The following is a 17,660-nucleotide window of genomic DNA, read 5'->3' on the forward strand; positions in this document are numbered from 1 at the left end:
AAAGTGATTACTCTCCCCTAAAGCCTTTTTGAACTTCTAGTCTATATCTTTGTAAAAGAAAACGCCTGTTTCAAGCACTAAGCATTTTGGGCAGCTCAGCAAATCATTCCTCTCTAAGCAGCACAGCCGCTGACATCTCATTTCCGAATCCTTCTGGACTTTATCCTCCATATGCAGGTAACTATTAATCTTTCTGTCAGAGTCACTGCATGTTTCCTGCACCCTACTTCCTTTGCACCCTTGAAAGAGGAGACTGTGCACTTGCCGTGTTCCATTCCCCTCCTGTATCAGACTCTCTTTTGCTATAGGAGTTTCCCTGTGACTTAATTTTTCAATAGACATGGACTGTGTGTCCGTATCTAAAAACCCTCCCTGTCCAGGCAGGGCATGGGAAGGAGCACACAAAGTCCAACAGAGATCAGCTTAAATCCTGGACCCCCAAGGTGACGTGGGCTTCTGCTAGTGCCTGTCCTCCCCGTCTCTGAAGAGAAGCATCTGTCTGAGAAGCATCCTGGCTAGTGCTATAAAAGTCCAGGTAATCTGCAAGAGAGCTTTGATGGGGTTGTCTGGAGGTGATGGTAGAGTTAAAGCATTGTTTTAAAACATTCTAATACTGGAAGAGTACTGGGGTGGGTCGACCCTGACTAGGTGCCATGTGCCCACCAGGCTGCTCTGTTGTATTGCACAGAGGAGAGAAAATACAACAAAAGGCTTATGGATTGAGATAAGGACAGGGAGAGATCATTCACCAGTTACCATCAGGAGCAAAACAGACTCAGAGAAATTAGTTTAATTTATTGCCAATCAAATCAGAATAGGATAATGAAAAATAAACCCTTTCCCCTCTTCCCTCCCTTCTTCCTGGGCTCAGCTTCACTCCCAAATTCTCTACCTCTTCCCACCCCTTGGTGCAGGGAGATGAGGAATGAGAGCTGTGGTCAGTTCATCACACGCTGTCTCTGCTACTTCTTCCTCCTCAGGGGAGGACTCCTCACATTCCTCCCCTGCTCCAGCATGGGGTCCCTCCCACAGGACACAGTGGCATCTCCAACATGGGTCCTTCCCATGGGCTGCAGCTCTTCACAAACTGCTCCAGTGTGTGTCCTTTCTACCATACAAGTACCAATTTTGACGTGGTGACCAATGAGCTGCTGTATGGGGCCTGTTTCTGTAGAGGCAAGGCTTAATTTTCCTCCTTTATCTCCCTTGTGCAGTTAGTTTTAAGGAGGTCGGTGATGGGCTCAGCAGCAGCAGTTTGTCTCAGGAAGGACCGCTCTTAAGTTCCAGAAGACTGTTGCAGTTTTCTCTTGTTAATAAAACTTGCCACGTTCAAGGGGGGGATGGAATAATGTCAAAATAAAGTCTTTCTTAAAGCACCGTGCAGGGTTTTTTTATTATTATTAAGAACAGTTTTTAAAAGTCTGTTACCATGGCAGCAGAGCAGGCTGGCATCTCTGTAGTCAAAACCCCAAGTCTTGTTTGACTATGATTAAAGTAACGGTGGTGGTTGAGTTTGCTAATCTTCAGAAGAAGGGTCTGTGATTGCACAGCAAACAGTACTGGAGACCTGATCTCATTTGAAGCTGGGGTAGTCTGGTTAACACACTGTGGTTCTTCCAGTTCCCTGCATGGCTCTTCAAGGGAAAGCAGAGGACAGAGTTGGACTAATGGCAAACTCAAGCTGAATAGGATACGGTGCCCCTGACACCGGAGAGTATAATTCTGAAGCTGCTGAGCTGCTGTCATCTGTTGCTCTTTACACTGTTTATGTAATAGATAGTTTTATCAGGACCCTGGTAGCTTCCACCTGATCAGATCTTAAGATCTGAAGTTAAAGAATGATGACAGAGATGCCAACTGTAGTAATTTATTACAGTTGTTGGAAGGACTTTGCAGGTGTTACTTTGAGGGGAGAGAAAAAAGTGGTTTTCAAACAAGTTTTCTAGTACTCATCCATGCACAGGAGTACAGCATCGCTTCGTGTGCTCATCGTACACACAATACAGGGCCATGAAAGCTGAGTTTAAGCCTTAGCCCAGTCTTCTCTAAGCAATGAAAAATGAAACTACCAGCTTGTGGAGTATGGGGGATGGTGAAAGGAGAAGGAAGACTGTAATAGAGAGAAACTTCTGTCGTAAGGATCTTAACATGGGCAGGAGCAGGGCACCAGGTTTGGTGACTTGATGGGTCCCCTGAACTGTGTTACAGGGTGAGCTGTACAGCCTGTGGTAAAATCATCCCGAGGTGTGAGAAACGTCTCTGCTCACTGTTGCTATGCAGAGTTTGTGTGCCCTTTCGGTGTGTCACACCCCAGCTCACATGAAACCTACTTCTTGGCTTCTCTGATGTGCCGCTCTGGCACAGGCTGGCTTTTACTTCAGAGGAGGAAGGCTACCTAATCCTGCCTCTATAATCTGCTCCATAAAATACTGATTTATCAGATGTCCAAGTGCAGCCTTTCTCACGGTTCTGGTCTTAAGGGTGGTTTGGGCACATACTTTTGTTAACAGAAACAGGAGGAAGCAAGGAACAGGTATGCACATTGTAAACAAGTGTAGTGCTGAGATCAAAAGTGATGGCATTTACAAGAGGGAAAGTTTGACTACACAAAACAATCACCTGCCTGTTGGTATTTCCTGCTTCAGCTTCCTTGTTGCCCTTGAACATGTCTCAGGAGGTCATTTTACTGATATAAGTCAGGGACTGCCCTTTGCAGTCAATTTTCTTCTTCCTTGACTGGTTAAATAGCACTGGATGCTCTGAAGAACGCTTTGCTCTTTTACAGTGCTTTAGGCAGCGGAATATCTTAACAGCCTTTGTTTTCCACAAGTGCCTGAGTCTTTGTTCTCTGCTTAAGGATATGATGATGTTGTGGGCCTTGCAGAAAGTTTGGAGACAAATATCTCCTTAGACATGAGTTGTCCCCTTCGTATCCCCAGTGTACTCCTGTGATTAGGGTTTACCTGTTAGTAATAGCACACTGTCATCCTTGTAGTACCCTGTACTTAAGGATTTCTGCAGGTAGCTGAAGGGAAAACAGATAAATCAGCATCCTTAAATCCAAGCTGAAGAGGAGAAATAACCTCTTATATTGGAAGTCATAAACCAGTGCATCTGTGCAGATATGTGCCTGTATGCATACCAAAAAGCAGACAATAAATCAGTTCCAGACCATCCTGAACTAGGGACATCTCAAGACCCTGCCCAGTGGGTATATGTCTATGTATCTACCTCACCTGAAAAGTCTGTAAGCGTTTATAGGTTACCTGTATCACTGTATGCCTATGCTTTTTGTTTTTAACTGTGGAACCATATAATGATTGCTTTCTCTTTCCCAGATTTGTTTGTGCAGACTCTTGTTTCTACCCTTTAGAATGAAGCTGCCATATGTGGCTTTTAATATGTTGCTTGGGTTTAAAAGACAGTTCTGACTGAAAAGAAGTAGCTTGCTTAAGAACATGTCTGATGTTGGCTTTGATCCTGTTCATTACAGTGATCCTATTGTAGAGATAATCTTAGAAGAAAAACATTGGTACCCTTATGATTTAAGGTCTTATGGGTCAGTATAATTGGTAACTGGGAATGAAGGTCTCAGTTTACTGCTTGAAAACCACAAGCTGAAATGCTAGAAAAACATAAAGACATAACACTTCTATTGTAAGGAAAATGTTTCACCTATGCTTAGTTATTTCCTTGGAGTTATTGGAGAGTTCAGCCCTCTGAGGATGCTAATATTGACTGGTCTGGCACCAGCCTTGTGTCAGATGTGTCTGTCTGCGAGCAGGCTTGATTTTTGATTCATATGATAAAGAGCGTTAGGCATGGGAAATGAATGTCACACTTAACTGTTAAACAGCTCAGGGAGGCTCTAATACTTCAGCTTGTTTTGATCTCTGTTTACACAGTATTTCCTTTCTTTATTCCTTTTCTCTCCACGGCTTTAACCCAGCAGCTTTCTTCCTGCACCCATCAACCTGCCGTGAAACCTCATCGTATACAGTGCCCTCCTTTCCAGTAAAGTCTAGACAGCAAATTCCCTGGTAGCATATGCCATTTCGGATCGTTATGCCTCTTTGCTTCTTTTTTTGTGAAGGCTTTTTAGTAACTGCATTACCTCACCCGTCGGCCTGGAGATTGAGCAGCCAGCGCTGCTGATAGGGCTGCGGCACCCCGCGCCGAGCCAATGGAGAACTTCAGCTTCAAACTCTTCACCAGCAAAAGAGCAGCGTCTCATTTAGGGCTCGAGAGTTAATGTGGGGTTGGGTTTGTGTGGTTGTTTTTTTTTTTTTCAAGTGTTACTTCTGAAAGACAAGCCACTTAACAATTATGTGCCATATTGCTGACCAGTGAAGCTGAACAAATAGCTATTTACATTGACAGATCAGAGGAATGTGTAAGTGCATCGTGGTAACCTACATTTTCTGTGCCAAGAGATTTGCAGCTGACTGCCTGGGTGACTCACTCCTTGGATTAGGAGATGAGGTAATGCTTTTGAGATACAGGGTGATGTCATTCCTTTACCTGAGCTGCATGCCGATGCTAGTTCCTAGTACTTTCAAGGAAAGTCCCTTTGCTGACTCTGATGTGCTAGAGAATGAGCTGCATAACTCAGAGAGGGGTTGTTATTATTAATGGCTTTCTCAAGCCTCTGGCTAAAACTGCTCGTTAAAACATGTGGCTACAAATGCTTTTTGTTATGTGGGCACCTGCAACTATGCACATTTGCATACCTGCCCCATGCTCCAGATGAAGCTATCTTAGTAAAAAAGACCTTTGTGGTAATAGGTGCAGTCCCTTGTCAGCACCGTGTCATGTAATCCCATTTATAGATAGATTCATCTGGAAAGGTGATTTCCCACCCCACTGTTCTATTTCTGTTGTGAAATATCACCTTTGTGATGGTTAGTAACCCAAAAGTCTAGCTTGCACTTACGGTCAGTTTAACCCCATCTGCTTGTACTCTGGAATTGCTTTTCAGTGCATTCAGCTCATTCTGCTGCCTGTGCTCCCTTTCCTAATGTGTTCACTGGCACCAGTTGTGTCTTTTCTCAGCCTTTCTTTCCCAATGTCATGCAGGACGTGCTGCTCCCGTGGGCACCCTCAAGGTTGGGAGCACGGGCAGGTGATCAGCAGAGCTGACCGAAACTGTCTCGTCTGTCCTATACAGCTTGTGGGGACCAAGGGTTTAATAGATGAGCAGGCAGTGCCCAGTGTCTGGGAACATTTGAAGGCATACAAGCCGTGACCTCATTTGATCCATATCTTGGGTGTACACAGTGTGTTTTGCTGAGTGAGCTTCATGTGTGTTGGGAATTTGAGGATGCGATTCCCAGAAAAGGTCAATATGTTGTCTGTTGTTTGCTAGTGGATAGTCTCCTACTCAGGCCGTGGAGCAAGAGCTTTGGGACAAGGGAGATGCTTAAGGTGACATGTGTCATGGTGTCCCCAGGGCTTGCAGAGTTACCTAACAAGTCTCCCTTGCTCAGCAGTGATTCCTGGGCGGTTTGTGCCTCTTGTCTTCACAAACTGATGGGATGGTCTTCAGCCCTTGGAGCACACCACATTACAAAGCCATTGCAGTTGTAGCTTCCAGCAAGTGTATCTGCAAGTCTGAACTTGCAGGTGGCTGCCACTGGCACATGTCTAGTTTGACCATACTATATGAATTTAGCTGACTGATGGCCAGTAGAATGTCTTCAAGATCTGACTTAAAGGCAGTTGGTGGCTGGGATTGCCAGGCTTGGGCTCTGTGTGCTGGATCACTGGTACAAGAGCTGGTTTAGCTTTTGTAGATTTGGAAAGCTGCTTATAAAAAGAACCTTTGCTGTTAATTCTTATTTCTGTATGGAGCATCTCATATTGCTGGGGGTGAGCATGGGCCTCCAAACTACCTCCAGGTGTCTGGACCACATACAGGAAGAAACTTTACAGAGGATTTGCAATCATACAATAGTTAGGGTTGGAAAGGACCTTAAGATCATCCAATTCCAACCGCTCTGCCATGGGCAGGGACACCTCACACTAGACCATGTCACCCAAGGCCTCATCCAACCTAGCCTTGAACACCGCCAAGGATGGAGCATTCACAGCCTCCCTGGGCAACCCATTCCAGTGCCTCACCACCCTCTCAGTAAAGAATTTCTTCCTTATATCCAATCTAAACTTCTCCTGTTTAAGTTTGAACCCATCACCCCTTGTCCTGTCACTACAGTCCCTGATGAAGAGTCCATCCCCAGCATCCTTGTACACCCCCCTTCAGATACTGGAAGGCTGCTCTGAGGTCTCCACGCAGCCTTCTCTTCTCCAGGCTGAACAGCCCCAACTTTCTCAGCCTGTCTTCATACGGGAGGTGCTCCACTCCCCTGATCATCCTCGTGGCCTCCTCTGGACTTGTTCCAACAGTTCCATGTCCTTTTTATGTTGAGGACACCAGAACTGCACACAGTGCTCCAAGTGGGGTCTCACGAGAGCAGAGTAGAGGGGCAGGATCACCTCCTTCGACCTATTAATGCAAAGTAACAGCTGCACAGGCTAAAAGTTGTCATCAAAATGATGCATTTCTGAAAGAATATATTACAAAACCGATTTCTGGTATGACTGCTGTGTGTTGTATGTTTTACCAGGACGCTCCACCATGGTTACAGCTGCAGCTTTGGCACTGGCATCTTTTGTTTTTCAAAAGGTGTTTTCCAAAATCCGCGTGCCTTTGTGTCTCAGGATCACAAGGCTGCTCTTGAGTAGGAATGTTTGTGTAAACCTTACTTGTTTGCTTTATTTTTCCACTGATCAGGTGATTTCTACAAATGACCCCTCCCCACACAAGTTCTTGCCTTTTTCGTTGGTTTATTTCTGTAAGTGGATGTAGAGAGCTCTGTGTGGTTTTTTCCTCCCCAGTAGTAGACCATAATGCAACATTTCTTGTGCATCACAGATCTCGTGCAATGGATGCTTGGCCTTTTTTTGCCATAAGGTAAATACTTGGGAGGGAAAAGACATACCTCATTGTGCTTTGTGAAGAGCTTTGTGGCTGCTCTCAGGGGTTTATTTTGATCATCTCTTCAATTACACTTCGTGCTCCTGAGAGGAGATTTAATTGTCAGTCTTCATGAGGCTCCTCAAAGCCAGGATTGGATCCTTTAGGGACGTTCAATACAGTCACCAGCATTGTCAGATAGCTCACCTAATTTTCTTCTCTGAATGAGGTGCAAGAAGAGGTATTAGTCACAACACTCCCACATGTACAAGAGCTGTCTTTCCCTCCCTGTTCAGGTGAATCCCAACTTTGCTTAATGCTGTTTGCTCATCTGTGACCCAGTTAGAGGAATAAAAAGTTTCATGTTAGAGAGAATTTTAACCATGCAGAAGATGTGGTTTCAGATCCTCACAGTGGGTCAGAAATAGTAACCAGAAACCTGGATCTTTTGTATGGCTTTGTAATACACGTCTGAGCCTTGGAGTCTGAGCAGGAGTATTTTGTTTGAAGTGACTAATACACATGTACCAGAAGTAGCCTTTAAGTCCTAATCTGTAAAGTATCTGAATTTAATGTAATTGCATTGTAGGATACTGCCCAAGTGGACAGGGGTTCTGCAAAAGCATTAAAATCTTCCATGTTAATCCATATCCTCAAAAGCTAAGATCATGTGGATTACAACTCCTCACTGTTGTTGAGGGGCACAGCCACTGTGGCTCCACAGTATTAGTTATGGTCTATCATGCTGATAATGAGTTTCTTAATAAGTCCCTTAGTACTCATTGCCAATGACTCATGCTTCCGAACTAGGATCTCCTTGAAAATCTCAGTGTAATGGATGAGATGCTGTATCCTGGGGAAGAGGATTTTTGACTTGTGTGTTTAAGAAAAAGCCAGGCAGATTTTAAAGGAACGGTGTATTTAACCATAAGGAATTCTGGGGAGAAGATAGGTTGGACTGTCTGGAAAAGCAAAGGTGAAATATGAACTCTGATCTGGATGATAACTGCACTCTCTGCTTTGTAGGAGGATATTCTGGAGTAGTCTTTAATGGTAAAAGAGTTCACAAAGAGCTTCAGCTCTTCATTTAAAACTGAATTCAGTCTCCTAATCTAATGAGAGTGACTGGTTCTGTGCTTCGCAGTAAACTAGCCTGGGAAAAAACAACAATGAAGTAGAACTGTACCGCCAATGCAACTGTCTTGAAACTGTCACAAAGACTCTGCAAAACTTGCACTTTAACCAGTGACTGTCTCTTCAAGAATGCTTTTCTCCCTGTAGCATATTTTCAGCAGTTGGATGAATGCTAATCTGTCATCTGATTGAGTTTGAGAATGTTTTGTTTAAAGTGGAAGAAATGTCACACACTGAGCTGTTTGGTTTGGGTTTTGGTTTTTTTTAACTAAGAAGAGTGAAATATGGGTTTGATTTGAATGCCTGAAACTTTTCTGTCTTCAGTATAACTTTGAAATATCATGCTCTGGGTTATGAAACCATAAAATAAAATCATAAAATCATCACGGGCTGGTTTGTGTTGGAAGGGACCTCAAAGCTCATCCAGTTCCAACCCCCTGCCACGGGCAGGGACACCTTCCACTGGAGCAGCTTGCTCCAAGCCCCTGTGTCCAACCTGGCCTTGAACACTGCCAGGGATGGGGCAGCCACAGCTTCTCTGGGCACCCTGGGCCAGCGCCTCAGCACCCTCGCAGGGAAGAGCTTCTGCCTAAGAGCTCATCTCAGTCTCCCCTCTGGCAGGTTAAAGCCATTCCCCTTGGCCTGTCCCTACAGGCCGTTGTCCAAAGCCCCTCTCCGGGTTTCCTGCAGCCCCTTTAGGCACTGGAGCTGCTCTAAGGTCTCCCCTTCAGGAGCCTTCTCTTGTCCAGGCTGCCCCAGCCCAGCTCTCTCAGCCTGGCTCCAGAGCAGAGCTGCTCCAGCCCTCGCAGCATCTCCATGGCCTCCTCTGGACTCGCTCAAACAGATCCATGTCTGTCTTGTGTTGGAGGCCCCATGCTGAATCCATTGCTCCAGATGGGGACTCAAAAGAGACTGGGATATAAATGCACTATACTTCCTTATGCAGTGTTTCTGTTTCCATTTGTGATCTGTGTGTTTTGATAAAATAGTGGTTAAATGGTAGCTAACCATCCATTCAACCGTTTTAGGTATTTGGAAATAAGATGATAATCCCTTCCTTGGATGGGGACCTGTTCCAGTGGGATCGGGACCGAGAGAGCATGGAAGCAGTTCCTTTCACAGTTGAATCTCTTCTCGAGTCATCCTACAAATTTGGCGAGGACGTTGTCTTAGTCGGGGGAAAGTCTCTGACAACCTATGGGCTGAGCTCATACTCAGGGAAGGTAAGAGCCTGAAAGTTGCCTTGTGTATGTGTGTTCCAAGCATTGTCTTGCAAATAGGTTGCTCTTGAGATTTAAACTGCAGTGCAGCTCAAGCATGGCACAAAAGAGCAGAATCTGAGCTTCTTGGGCAACAAATGCAGTGGAATGGAGTAAATTTAACAGTGCAATTAGAGGGTGTAGCTGAACCCCTTGCTGCAGTCTCCTCCTGCCTGCAAGTTCCTGCTGTATCCCCTGTGCTGCCTTGAACACGTCTCATTCTTTGCTGAGCTGAATCAGCTTGCTAACCCAACAGAAAACTTCAGTTTTGATTGAATTAGTTTTCTGCTGGGTTAGCTGTAGCTCAGCCAGGGGTTGGGCAGTGCCAGAGCCAGCACAAGGGAAGGGACAGGGGTTTTGTGAGCAGAGGTGAGTGAGGGGAAAAAAGAAGGATTACTGCTTTCTACAAGAGGAGTTCAGCTTTGTCATATAGCTCTGCTTGAAGTAGACTTTGCTATTCAGCATATCAAAGAAGGCTTCAGATGATACGCTTTTTCACAACTGATTTCAGATTTCTCCACAACTAAGGAAAACAAGAAAAACGTTCATCATGTGCAAGAGTCTAGGACTTGTAGTTATTGTCAGCGAGTTTACTATCTCTTGGGAAAAGTTCTCCTTACCTTTTAAAGTCATACACAGAAGTTATAAACTACTTATCATAGAATCATAGAATAGTTAGGGTTGGAAAGGACCTTAAGATCATCCAGTTCCAACCCCCCTGCCATGGGCAGGGACACCTCACACTAAACCATGTCACCCAAGGCCTCATCCACCCTGGCCTTGAACACCGCCAAGGATGGAGCATTCACAACTGCCCTGGGCAACCCATTCCAGTGCCTCACCACCCTTACAGTAAAGAATTTCTTCCTTAGATCCAATCTAAACTTCCCCTGTTTAAGTTTGAACCCGTTACCCCTTGTGCTGTCACTACAGTCCCTAATGAAGAGTCCATCCCCAGCATCCTTGTAGGCCCCCTTCAGATACTGGGAGGCTGCTCTGAGGTCTCCACGCAGCCTTCTCTTCTCCAGGCTGAACAGCCCCAACTTTCTCAGCCTGTCTCCATACAGGAGGTGCTCCAGCCCCTGATCATCCTCGTGGCCTCCTCTGGACTTGTTCCAACAGTTCCATGTCCTTTTTATGTTGAGGACACCAGAACTGCACACAATGCTCCAAGTGAGGTCTCATGAGAGCAGAGCAGAGGGGCAGGATCACCTCCTTGGACCTGCTGGTCACGCTCCTCTTGATGCAGCCCAGGATACGGTTGGCTTTCTGGGCTGCGAGCGCACACTGCCAGCTCATGTTCAGTTTCTGTTTGACAGTATGACGTTGATTCAGACTTCCTGCAAATGTGTTCAGCTCCCTTTTCAAAACACAGTTGCCCGTATAACCCAAGTTGTGTTTGAGATTGGGACTGTTTAAAAGTCTGTGCAACTGTGAGTGTTAAATGAGTTCTTCTTTCGCCTTTAATAGCTGACAAGGCAAAGGGGGGGGAAGGTTCTGCACCGTTTTATAGAAATCAGTAGTACTTCATTTGAAGCTAATAGAGTTATGCTGAGACAACCATGCCACAAAAGCAGAATTACGCTGTAGGTCTTGCCGACATGTTCTTTTGATGCCTGTAGAAACAGTGGGAAAGAGAGATCTAACATTTCTTGCTATTAGAAGTAGAAATATGTGCAAAGTATAGTCCATAGGTACTCAAAATAGCCCAAACTTTAGACTTAGTGTAATCTTTTGAAAAGCCTAGTTTCAAAAAGCCCTTATCTCTTAAGCCGGGCTTTTCAACATCCCTTAAGTCAAGCGTTTAACATCACAGAGTTCTAAATTGCCCGTGAGCCAAAAATGTGTTGTAAGGATTGTTAGCTTTGAATATTGCTGTTCATTACATTGGTTTGTCTTGAAGTTCTTCAGAACTTGGAAGCAAGTGTGAGTCTCTCACCCTGTCCCTTAGGTGAAGTACATCTGCTCAGCTATGGGCTGTCGCCGGTGGGATGATGATGGAACGGAACAAGAAGAGACGCTTCTATTACACCGAACCCAGAAAACAGTCCGTGCTGTTGGACCACGCAGTGGCAATGAGAAGTAAGTGTGAGAGTTGTCCAGAGACAATCCAGTAGTTCTTAATACATAATGTTTTAAGGACTTGACCTTCTTTTTACTCTCCTTATACTAGGAATTGCACAAGGGAGTTTAGGTTGTTAACCAAAGGAATGCATGAGATGGTTGGCTACTACCTGACCCCTTTGCTCTCAGTGCTTTTGTAAATTGCCTTGAACTTCAGTTTTCTATCTGATTAAATAGAAAAGATGGGTGCACATTTATTCCTCTAAATCAAGCTTTACTTTCCTTGTCTTTGCACCCCTTAAAACAGTTTGTCACTGCTCTGCAAATGTCACTAAGGTTTGTTCTAACTCTGTACAAAAGGAGCCAGTTTAAAAGTCGTCTTACGACCTACTGATTCAGTTGTAAATTCTTCACCTACTCATGGTAACTCTCACTTTTCTATACTTGATGCCTTTAGCTTTCGTTTTAAGTTGATATTTTAACATGTATTCAGTCTTCTTACTTTTTTTAGCCCCATTCTTAAATCCACTTTGTTCATTTCACAACGTAGGTGGTCTGTTCTTTACAAGCTGTGGAGAATGATTCAGTCTGTGACTTCCTCAATGCTGTCACTTGGAAGTCTGAATACATCAAGATTTCTTTAAAAACACAGACATTTATCCTACTAAAAAAGCCCAGCAAAACCCACTTCATCAAATCCAGGTTTAAAAGTCTGGTTGTCATACAGAGATAACGGTAACAGCCCAACAATTTAGTGGAAAAATAGTCATTCCCTGTTCCCCTGCTCCCTCTTCTGTTTGCAGCAGGATTTGACAGGTTGTGCATCTGTAGCGTATCTGCGAGAATCTAATCAGAGCTCAAATAGATCAGCAGATTGGGTGTGTGGAAAGAGAAATCGTGGGTCCTGTGGCTCTTGGAGACTTAAATTGGCAGGGAAAGGCACATCATGAAAATGTGCTTTTCCTTGGTGCATCTCTTTCAAAACCAGATATCACATCTTGAGCACCAAGAACAGAGATGCTTTCCATCTGACACCGTATGGCTGCTATGGGGTTTACAGGGGGTTTGATCCAAAGAAAGAACAACTTCTAATAAATCAACTGAATCTAAAATAAATTCTTTAAGGAGACAGTTTGGGCTCCTGGTGCCTGCCAGCCTGGTCCTAAGAAACTTGGAGTACCCAAACATACTGTTCAAGAAGTATTTTCCCCCTGTCAGCTGTTGAAGCACAAACTTGCCATCCTTTCCCACCTGTATCCTCTACAATGTTGGGCTGTATCATGGGGGAAAAAGAGAAAATAATTATCCATCCTGAGAATAATGTTCAGTTTCTGCACTAATTATTTGGTTTAGAAAAATTACAGAGCTTTTGGCTACACAAAACAACTGTTCTTTATACCGTTGTCCTTTTTTGGTGTCAACCTATGGGGCATGAGCGGTCCTGGTTTCATGAAGTGCCTGTCAAAGAGCTGCTGTGTTAGGCTGTGTGTGGGATTAAAACAACAAAAGAAGCATTGTCTCTCCCTCATTGTGAAAAACCTTACATTTCAAATTAAATATGCTTTAGTAATGAAGGGAAATATGTCTTGTGTAGAATGTTGCTTCTTAAATCATAGAATGGTTTGGGTTGGAAAGGACCTTAAGATCATCCAGTTCCAACCCCCCTGCCAGGGGCAGGGACATCTTCTTCTTGTTAGGTGTTTTCCTACTAAGCAGACCCAACCGTACTACTTCATGATTTAAACTGCCTTCTGCATATACAAAGCTTTTAATGCCACTGGACCTACTTCACTTGTTCTTTTCTCAACTCCCCCTTCCTGTTGAACAAGATTTCTTAGCTTGTTCCGTTTGTATTCGGGATTAGCACTCCCCCTCCTGGTACAATTGTGTTCATCTGACAATCTGAGAGTTCACTGTGAAAATTTGGGTAAAAGACAGGTAATTCAGTTTGAGTCTTCTGAATGGAGGATTTGGGGCTGCCTTGGAATACATAAGTTGTTTCTACAAAGTCTTTCTCTCTTTCTGTAAGGTGGAACTTCAGTGTTGGTCACTTCGAGCTGCGCTACATCCCAGATATTGAAACCAGAGCAGGATACATTGAGAGCAATTTTAAATCGAATGTGAACAAAGAAGAAACAAAAATCATTTCAGATGTGGATGAGCAGGAAGCTATGATGAAAGACACAGTGATAAAGGTCTCAGTAGCTGACTGGAAGGTGATGGCTTTTAACAAACGAGGAGGACATCTGGAATGGGAATACCAGGTAGGGAAAAAGATGAAGTATTAAATGTTATAAAAGCAGAAGTTGTGCAGCATCATAGATGTTGTCTTTTATCTTCGGTTTCAGGTGCTTTGTAAAGAACACACATCTCCTTGCACTTTTTTTAACTGAAAACCTGACTTTGAGCTGCTATATCTGTTAGGAAAATCTAAAAAAAGGAATTCAGCACATTGGTTATCATTAGTTATATATAATATCTAGTTAATACAACACTAATGTTCCAGTTCCATCTCTCTTCTTCAGTTTTGCACTCCAATTGCTTCTGCATGGCTGGTTAAGGATGGCAAAGTAATTCCAATCAGTCTGTTTGATGACACAAGTTACACTGCGAACAATGAAGTACTGGAAGATGAAGAAGATCTTGTGGAAGCTGCCAGAGGGGCCACAGAATCCAGTGTCTATTTGGGTGAGACACAGACTGCAGCATTTTCTGTAGTAAAAGTTATTCTTTTCTCTGCTGAGGTTGTAGTAAAGCAGATCTTTCTGTACTGGTAGATTACAGTTAAGAGGAGCTGTAACATGTGCAGTTTGATACTCTGTATAATGAAGGCTCTTTAACTTAACTCACATTGCTTTATAAAGCCCCCAAATTGAGGCTTCACTAACATATATAGAAGCATAGAATCATAGAATAGTTAGGGTTGGAAAGGACCTGAAGATCATCTAGTTTCAACCCCCCTGCCATGGGCAGGGACACCTCACACTAAACCATGTCAGCCAAGGCTCTCTCCAACCTGGCCTCGAACAGCACCATATATCCCAGAAAGGCACCTTGACTTGATATAGAGACTTTGACAAAGTAGAGATGTGTTTTCATCTCTTCCTAGTCTGCTCTGGTCATCTCTCCTGTTGTCATTCAAAGGCAAGAGTTCTGCGTACCCATTTTAGAAGGTACAGTATACCTTTGGCTATGGCAGAATTAATATCTATGAGTGTTAAGCCTCAACAGTGATAATTAAAAGATTGATTTCTTTTTCCCCTTTTTTTCCTCTTTTTAAAAATAAAAACATTTCAAAACCATAAATCTTTTCCCTTTGGGTTCCAAAGTGTTCACTGCTTTGTAGTTTCAGTACATTGGAGATGGTAGAAAGTCTTGCAACTTTTAAATATAGGGTTATAGCTAACAGTCTAACTGCTCAGTAAGCAATAAGCAATATCTCCCTCCAGCCCACTAATTTGTCACATTGATTTTTTTCCTTTATGCTGATTACAGAACTTACCATGAAGAAATTTCAGTTAAGGTTTTGTGTGACTCAGTTTTCATCCAGCTGTCAGAATTCATTTGATGTGGTTTGTGATAATTTGAAATAGAGTGGCCCCAGGTCGTCCTTCCTCTCTGGGATGTAAACGTGCCTTGGTTTGCTAATACTTTGTTTGCCTTAGCCTTTTCCTATAATTCCTTACACCTTGTAGCCTTCCTCTTAGTGGTTACACAAAGAAGCCAGATGGAAACCTTCTTAGTAATGTCTGCTGAGGAGTAATCTGTACCAGCATTAACAAGGGAAGTTTGAAAGAAGTCTTACCTATGCAAAGGCGAAACTGCTTTATGGCTCTTAAAATTGATGGAATTCTTCTGTAGCACCAGCTCTCCAACAGTGAAAATGAGATGTTCTTATCTCTTGCTTTTTGAGAGCAGAGGGAGCATACTGCTTGAATTCACCCACCCTATTAAGAGTCAGTATCTCAGGTTCTCAGAATATGAAGGAATATGTTCAACCACGTGTTTTAACTGGACAGTTTTATTCTAGGCATGAAGAGAACTTAACCTTAAGACTAATGTACTCTCTGGTTTATTATTCAGGTATGTACAGGGGCCAGTTGTATCTCCAATCATCTGTCAGAATTTCTGAGAAATTCCCCACCAACCCAAAGGCTCTGGAGTCCAGGAATGATAATGCCATTACTCCGCTTCCCAAAATCAAATGGAAACCTTTAATCCGTAAGTAACAATTGAGAGTTTCATTTGCTGTCTTAACTCTGAAAGGACAGGACATCTTTCTGATTTCCAGTGTGTTTCAAACTAGTCCAGTGTTTCCAGCTATAAACCAGTTCAGGAACTCTGTGCTTTATTAATTGTTTATCCTTTTCTAATCTAATGTTTAATGTCTTTTTTTCTTGTACTATGAATTTAACAGGATCTTTTTGAGTAATGAAAAGTTGGGCCCTCTAAAAGAGGAAGAAGTTTTTTGCAGTGATGTGAATATGATTGAATTACTTGTCCAAAAATAGTATTTTGGCAAGGGGGAGTGGTGATAAGTAACTGTTAACTTAAAATCCCCATCTTAATGTTTCCTTGCATTAGCTTTGATTCTGACAATCTGGTCCACGAGATGTTTTCTAAGATTATGCCATTGGAATTCTCATTAAAATAGTATCAAATAATGTAAGTATTCAGCTCAGAAAGCTGTCTTTTCTATGCTTAGATTCTCCTTCCAGGACTCCAGTGTTGGTGGGGTCTGACGAGTTCGATAAGTGTCTCAGCAATGACAAGTATTCTCATGAAGAGTACAGTAACGGAGCACTTTCAGTTCTGCAGTATCCATATGGTAGGTGGAGGTTCCAAATGTTGAAGTGTTTCAAATAGCCTAATTTGCCCATTTATTATCTGTGAAATTCAATAAATGGCCATTTGTTTGATCTTAATATGTGTATCTTTTTTATCATTTAATGCGCTAGGAAATTACTGCCTAAACTAGGACAGCGAAATAGTGTGTGAACAATTAGTGCCACACAAAGCACTTCAGAGTGCTGGAAATTGCTGCTGCAGAGGTACTGTGTGTACTGCCATTGCCACTGGTGGCTGGTCCAAATGGAAGAAGCTTGTGAATTGTGTTTTTCACAATTTGGTAACAGTCTATAGAGACTCATCCTGGCAATATAAAGTTTTCCATATGGAAGATATTCTGGGTTAAAGCTATGAGTGGTCAGGCGTTCCAAAGTGGTAAACTTTTGATGTGAGACGTACTTAGAATCATAGAATCATAGAATAGTTAGGGTTGGAAAGGACCCATAAGATCATCTAGTTCCAACCCCCCTGCCATAGGCAAGGACACCTCACACTAAACCATGTCACCCAAGGCCTCATCCAACCTGGCCTTGAACACCACCAGGGATGGAGCATTCACAACCTCCCTGGGCAACCCATTCCAGTGCCTCACCACCCCAACGGTAAAGAATTTCTTCCTTAGATCCAATCTAAACTTCCCCTGTTTCAGTTTGAACCCTTTACCCCTTGTCCTGTCACTACAGTCCCTAATGAATAGTCCATCCCCAGCATCCTTGTAGGCCCCGTTCAGATACTGGGAGGCTGCTCTGAGGTCTCCACGCAGCCTTCTCTTCTCCAGGCTGAACAGCTTGCCATGGAATCCACAACCTTTATTAACTGAATTTACTATGTGCCACTTAAAGTTATGGGGCACATAGATGAAAATACCCTGTATCTGTAGAGAAAACGTGTTAATGAGAACACAAAATTGTTTTGTAGTTACCTACAAGTAAAAATCTATGTCCTCCTTGTGTCTTTTATCCACAGATAACGGTTATTACTTACCCTACTACAAGAGAGAGAGAAACAAACGTAGCACCCAGATCACTGTTGGGTTTTTTGAGGATACAAATTACAAGAACATTCGTAAAAAAGATCCTGTTCTGCTGCTTCACTGGTGGAAAGAAATTGTTGGCACCATTATCTTCTGCATTGTGGCCACAACTTTTATTGTGCGCAAACTTTTCCATCCCCATCCCTACGGCAGAGTAAGTATTTGTTTCTGAATCCTAAGTACAAAAGGTGTTACTGCAGCCTTTCAGTTTTGAGTCTGCAATGAGTAGCAGTAAGTTAATAACTACTGAGATGACAGAATCAAAAGCCTAAATTTATTGTTTAATCTATCCATGAAGGCTGTCAGCTGCTATGTATAATTTGTTTAACTGCTTCAGCAAGCAGATTAG

General features: G+C 43.2%; 1 protein-coding gene across 1 annotated transcript in view; it reads left to right on the forward strand.

The window, feature by feature from the left end:
• EIF2AK3 (eukaryotic translation initiation factor 2 alpha kinase 3) overlaps nt 1–17,660 on the forward strand; it is a gene marked incomplete at its 3' end in the record, with an annotated part of 46,331 nt that overhangs the window by 14,986 nt on the left and 13,685 nt on the right. The window contains exons 3-9 of the mRNA XM_080620926.1: nt 9,136–9,330; nt 11,318–11,448; nt 13,460–13,694; nt 13,956–14,118; nt 15,514–15,651; nt 16,136–16,258; nt 17,245–17,465. Coding sequence (XP_080477052.1) covers nt 9,151–9,330; nt 11,318–11,448; nt 13,460–13,694; nt 13,956–14,118; nt 15,514–15,651; nt 16,136–16,258; nt 17,245–17,465 — 1,191 coding nt within the window. The 5' untranslated portion in view covers nt 9,136–9,150. The remainder of the gene's footprint in view (nt 1–9,135; nt 9,331–11,317; nt 11,449–13,459; nt 13,695–13,955; nt 14,119–15,513; nt 15,652–16,135; nt 16,259–17,244; nt 17,466–17,660) is intronic.

The sequence above is a fragment of the Psittacula echo genome (assembly GCF_963264785.1).
Source record: "Psittacula echo genome assembly, chromosome: 1".
In the NCBI taxonomy this organism is placed as follows: domain Eukaryota; kingdom Metazoa; phylum Chordata; class Aves; order Psittaciformes; family Psittacidae; genus Psittacula; species Psittacula echo.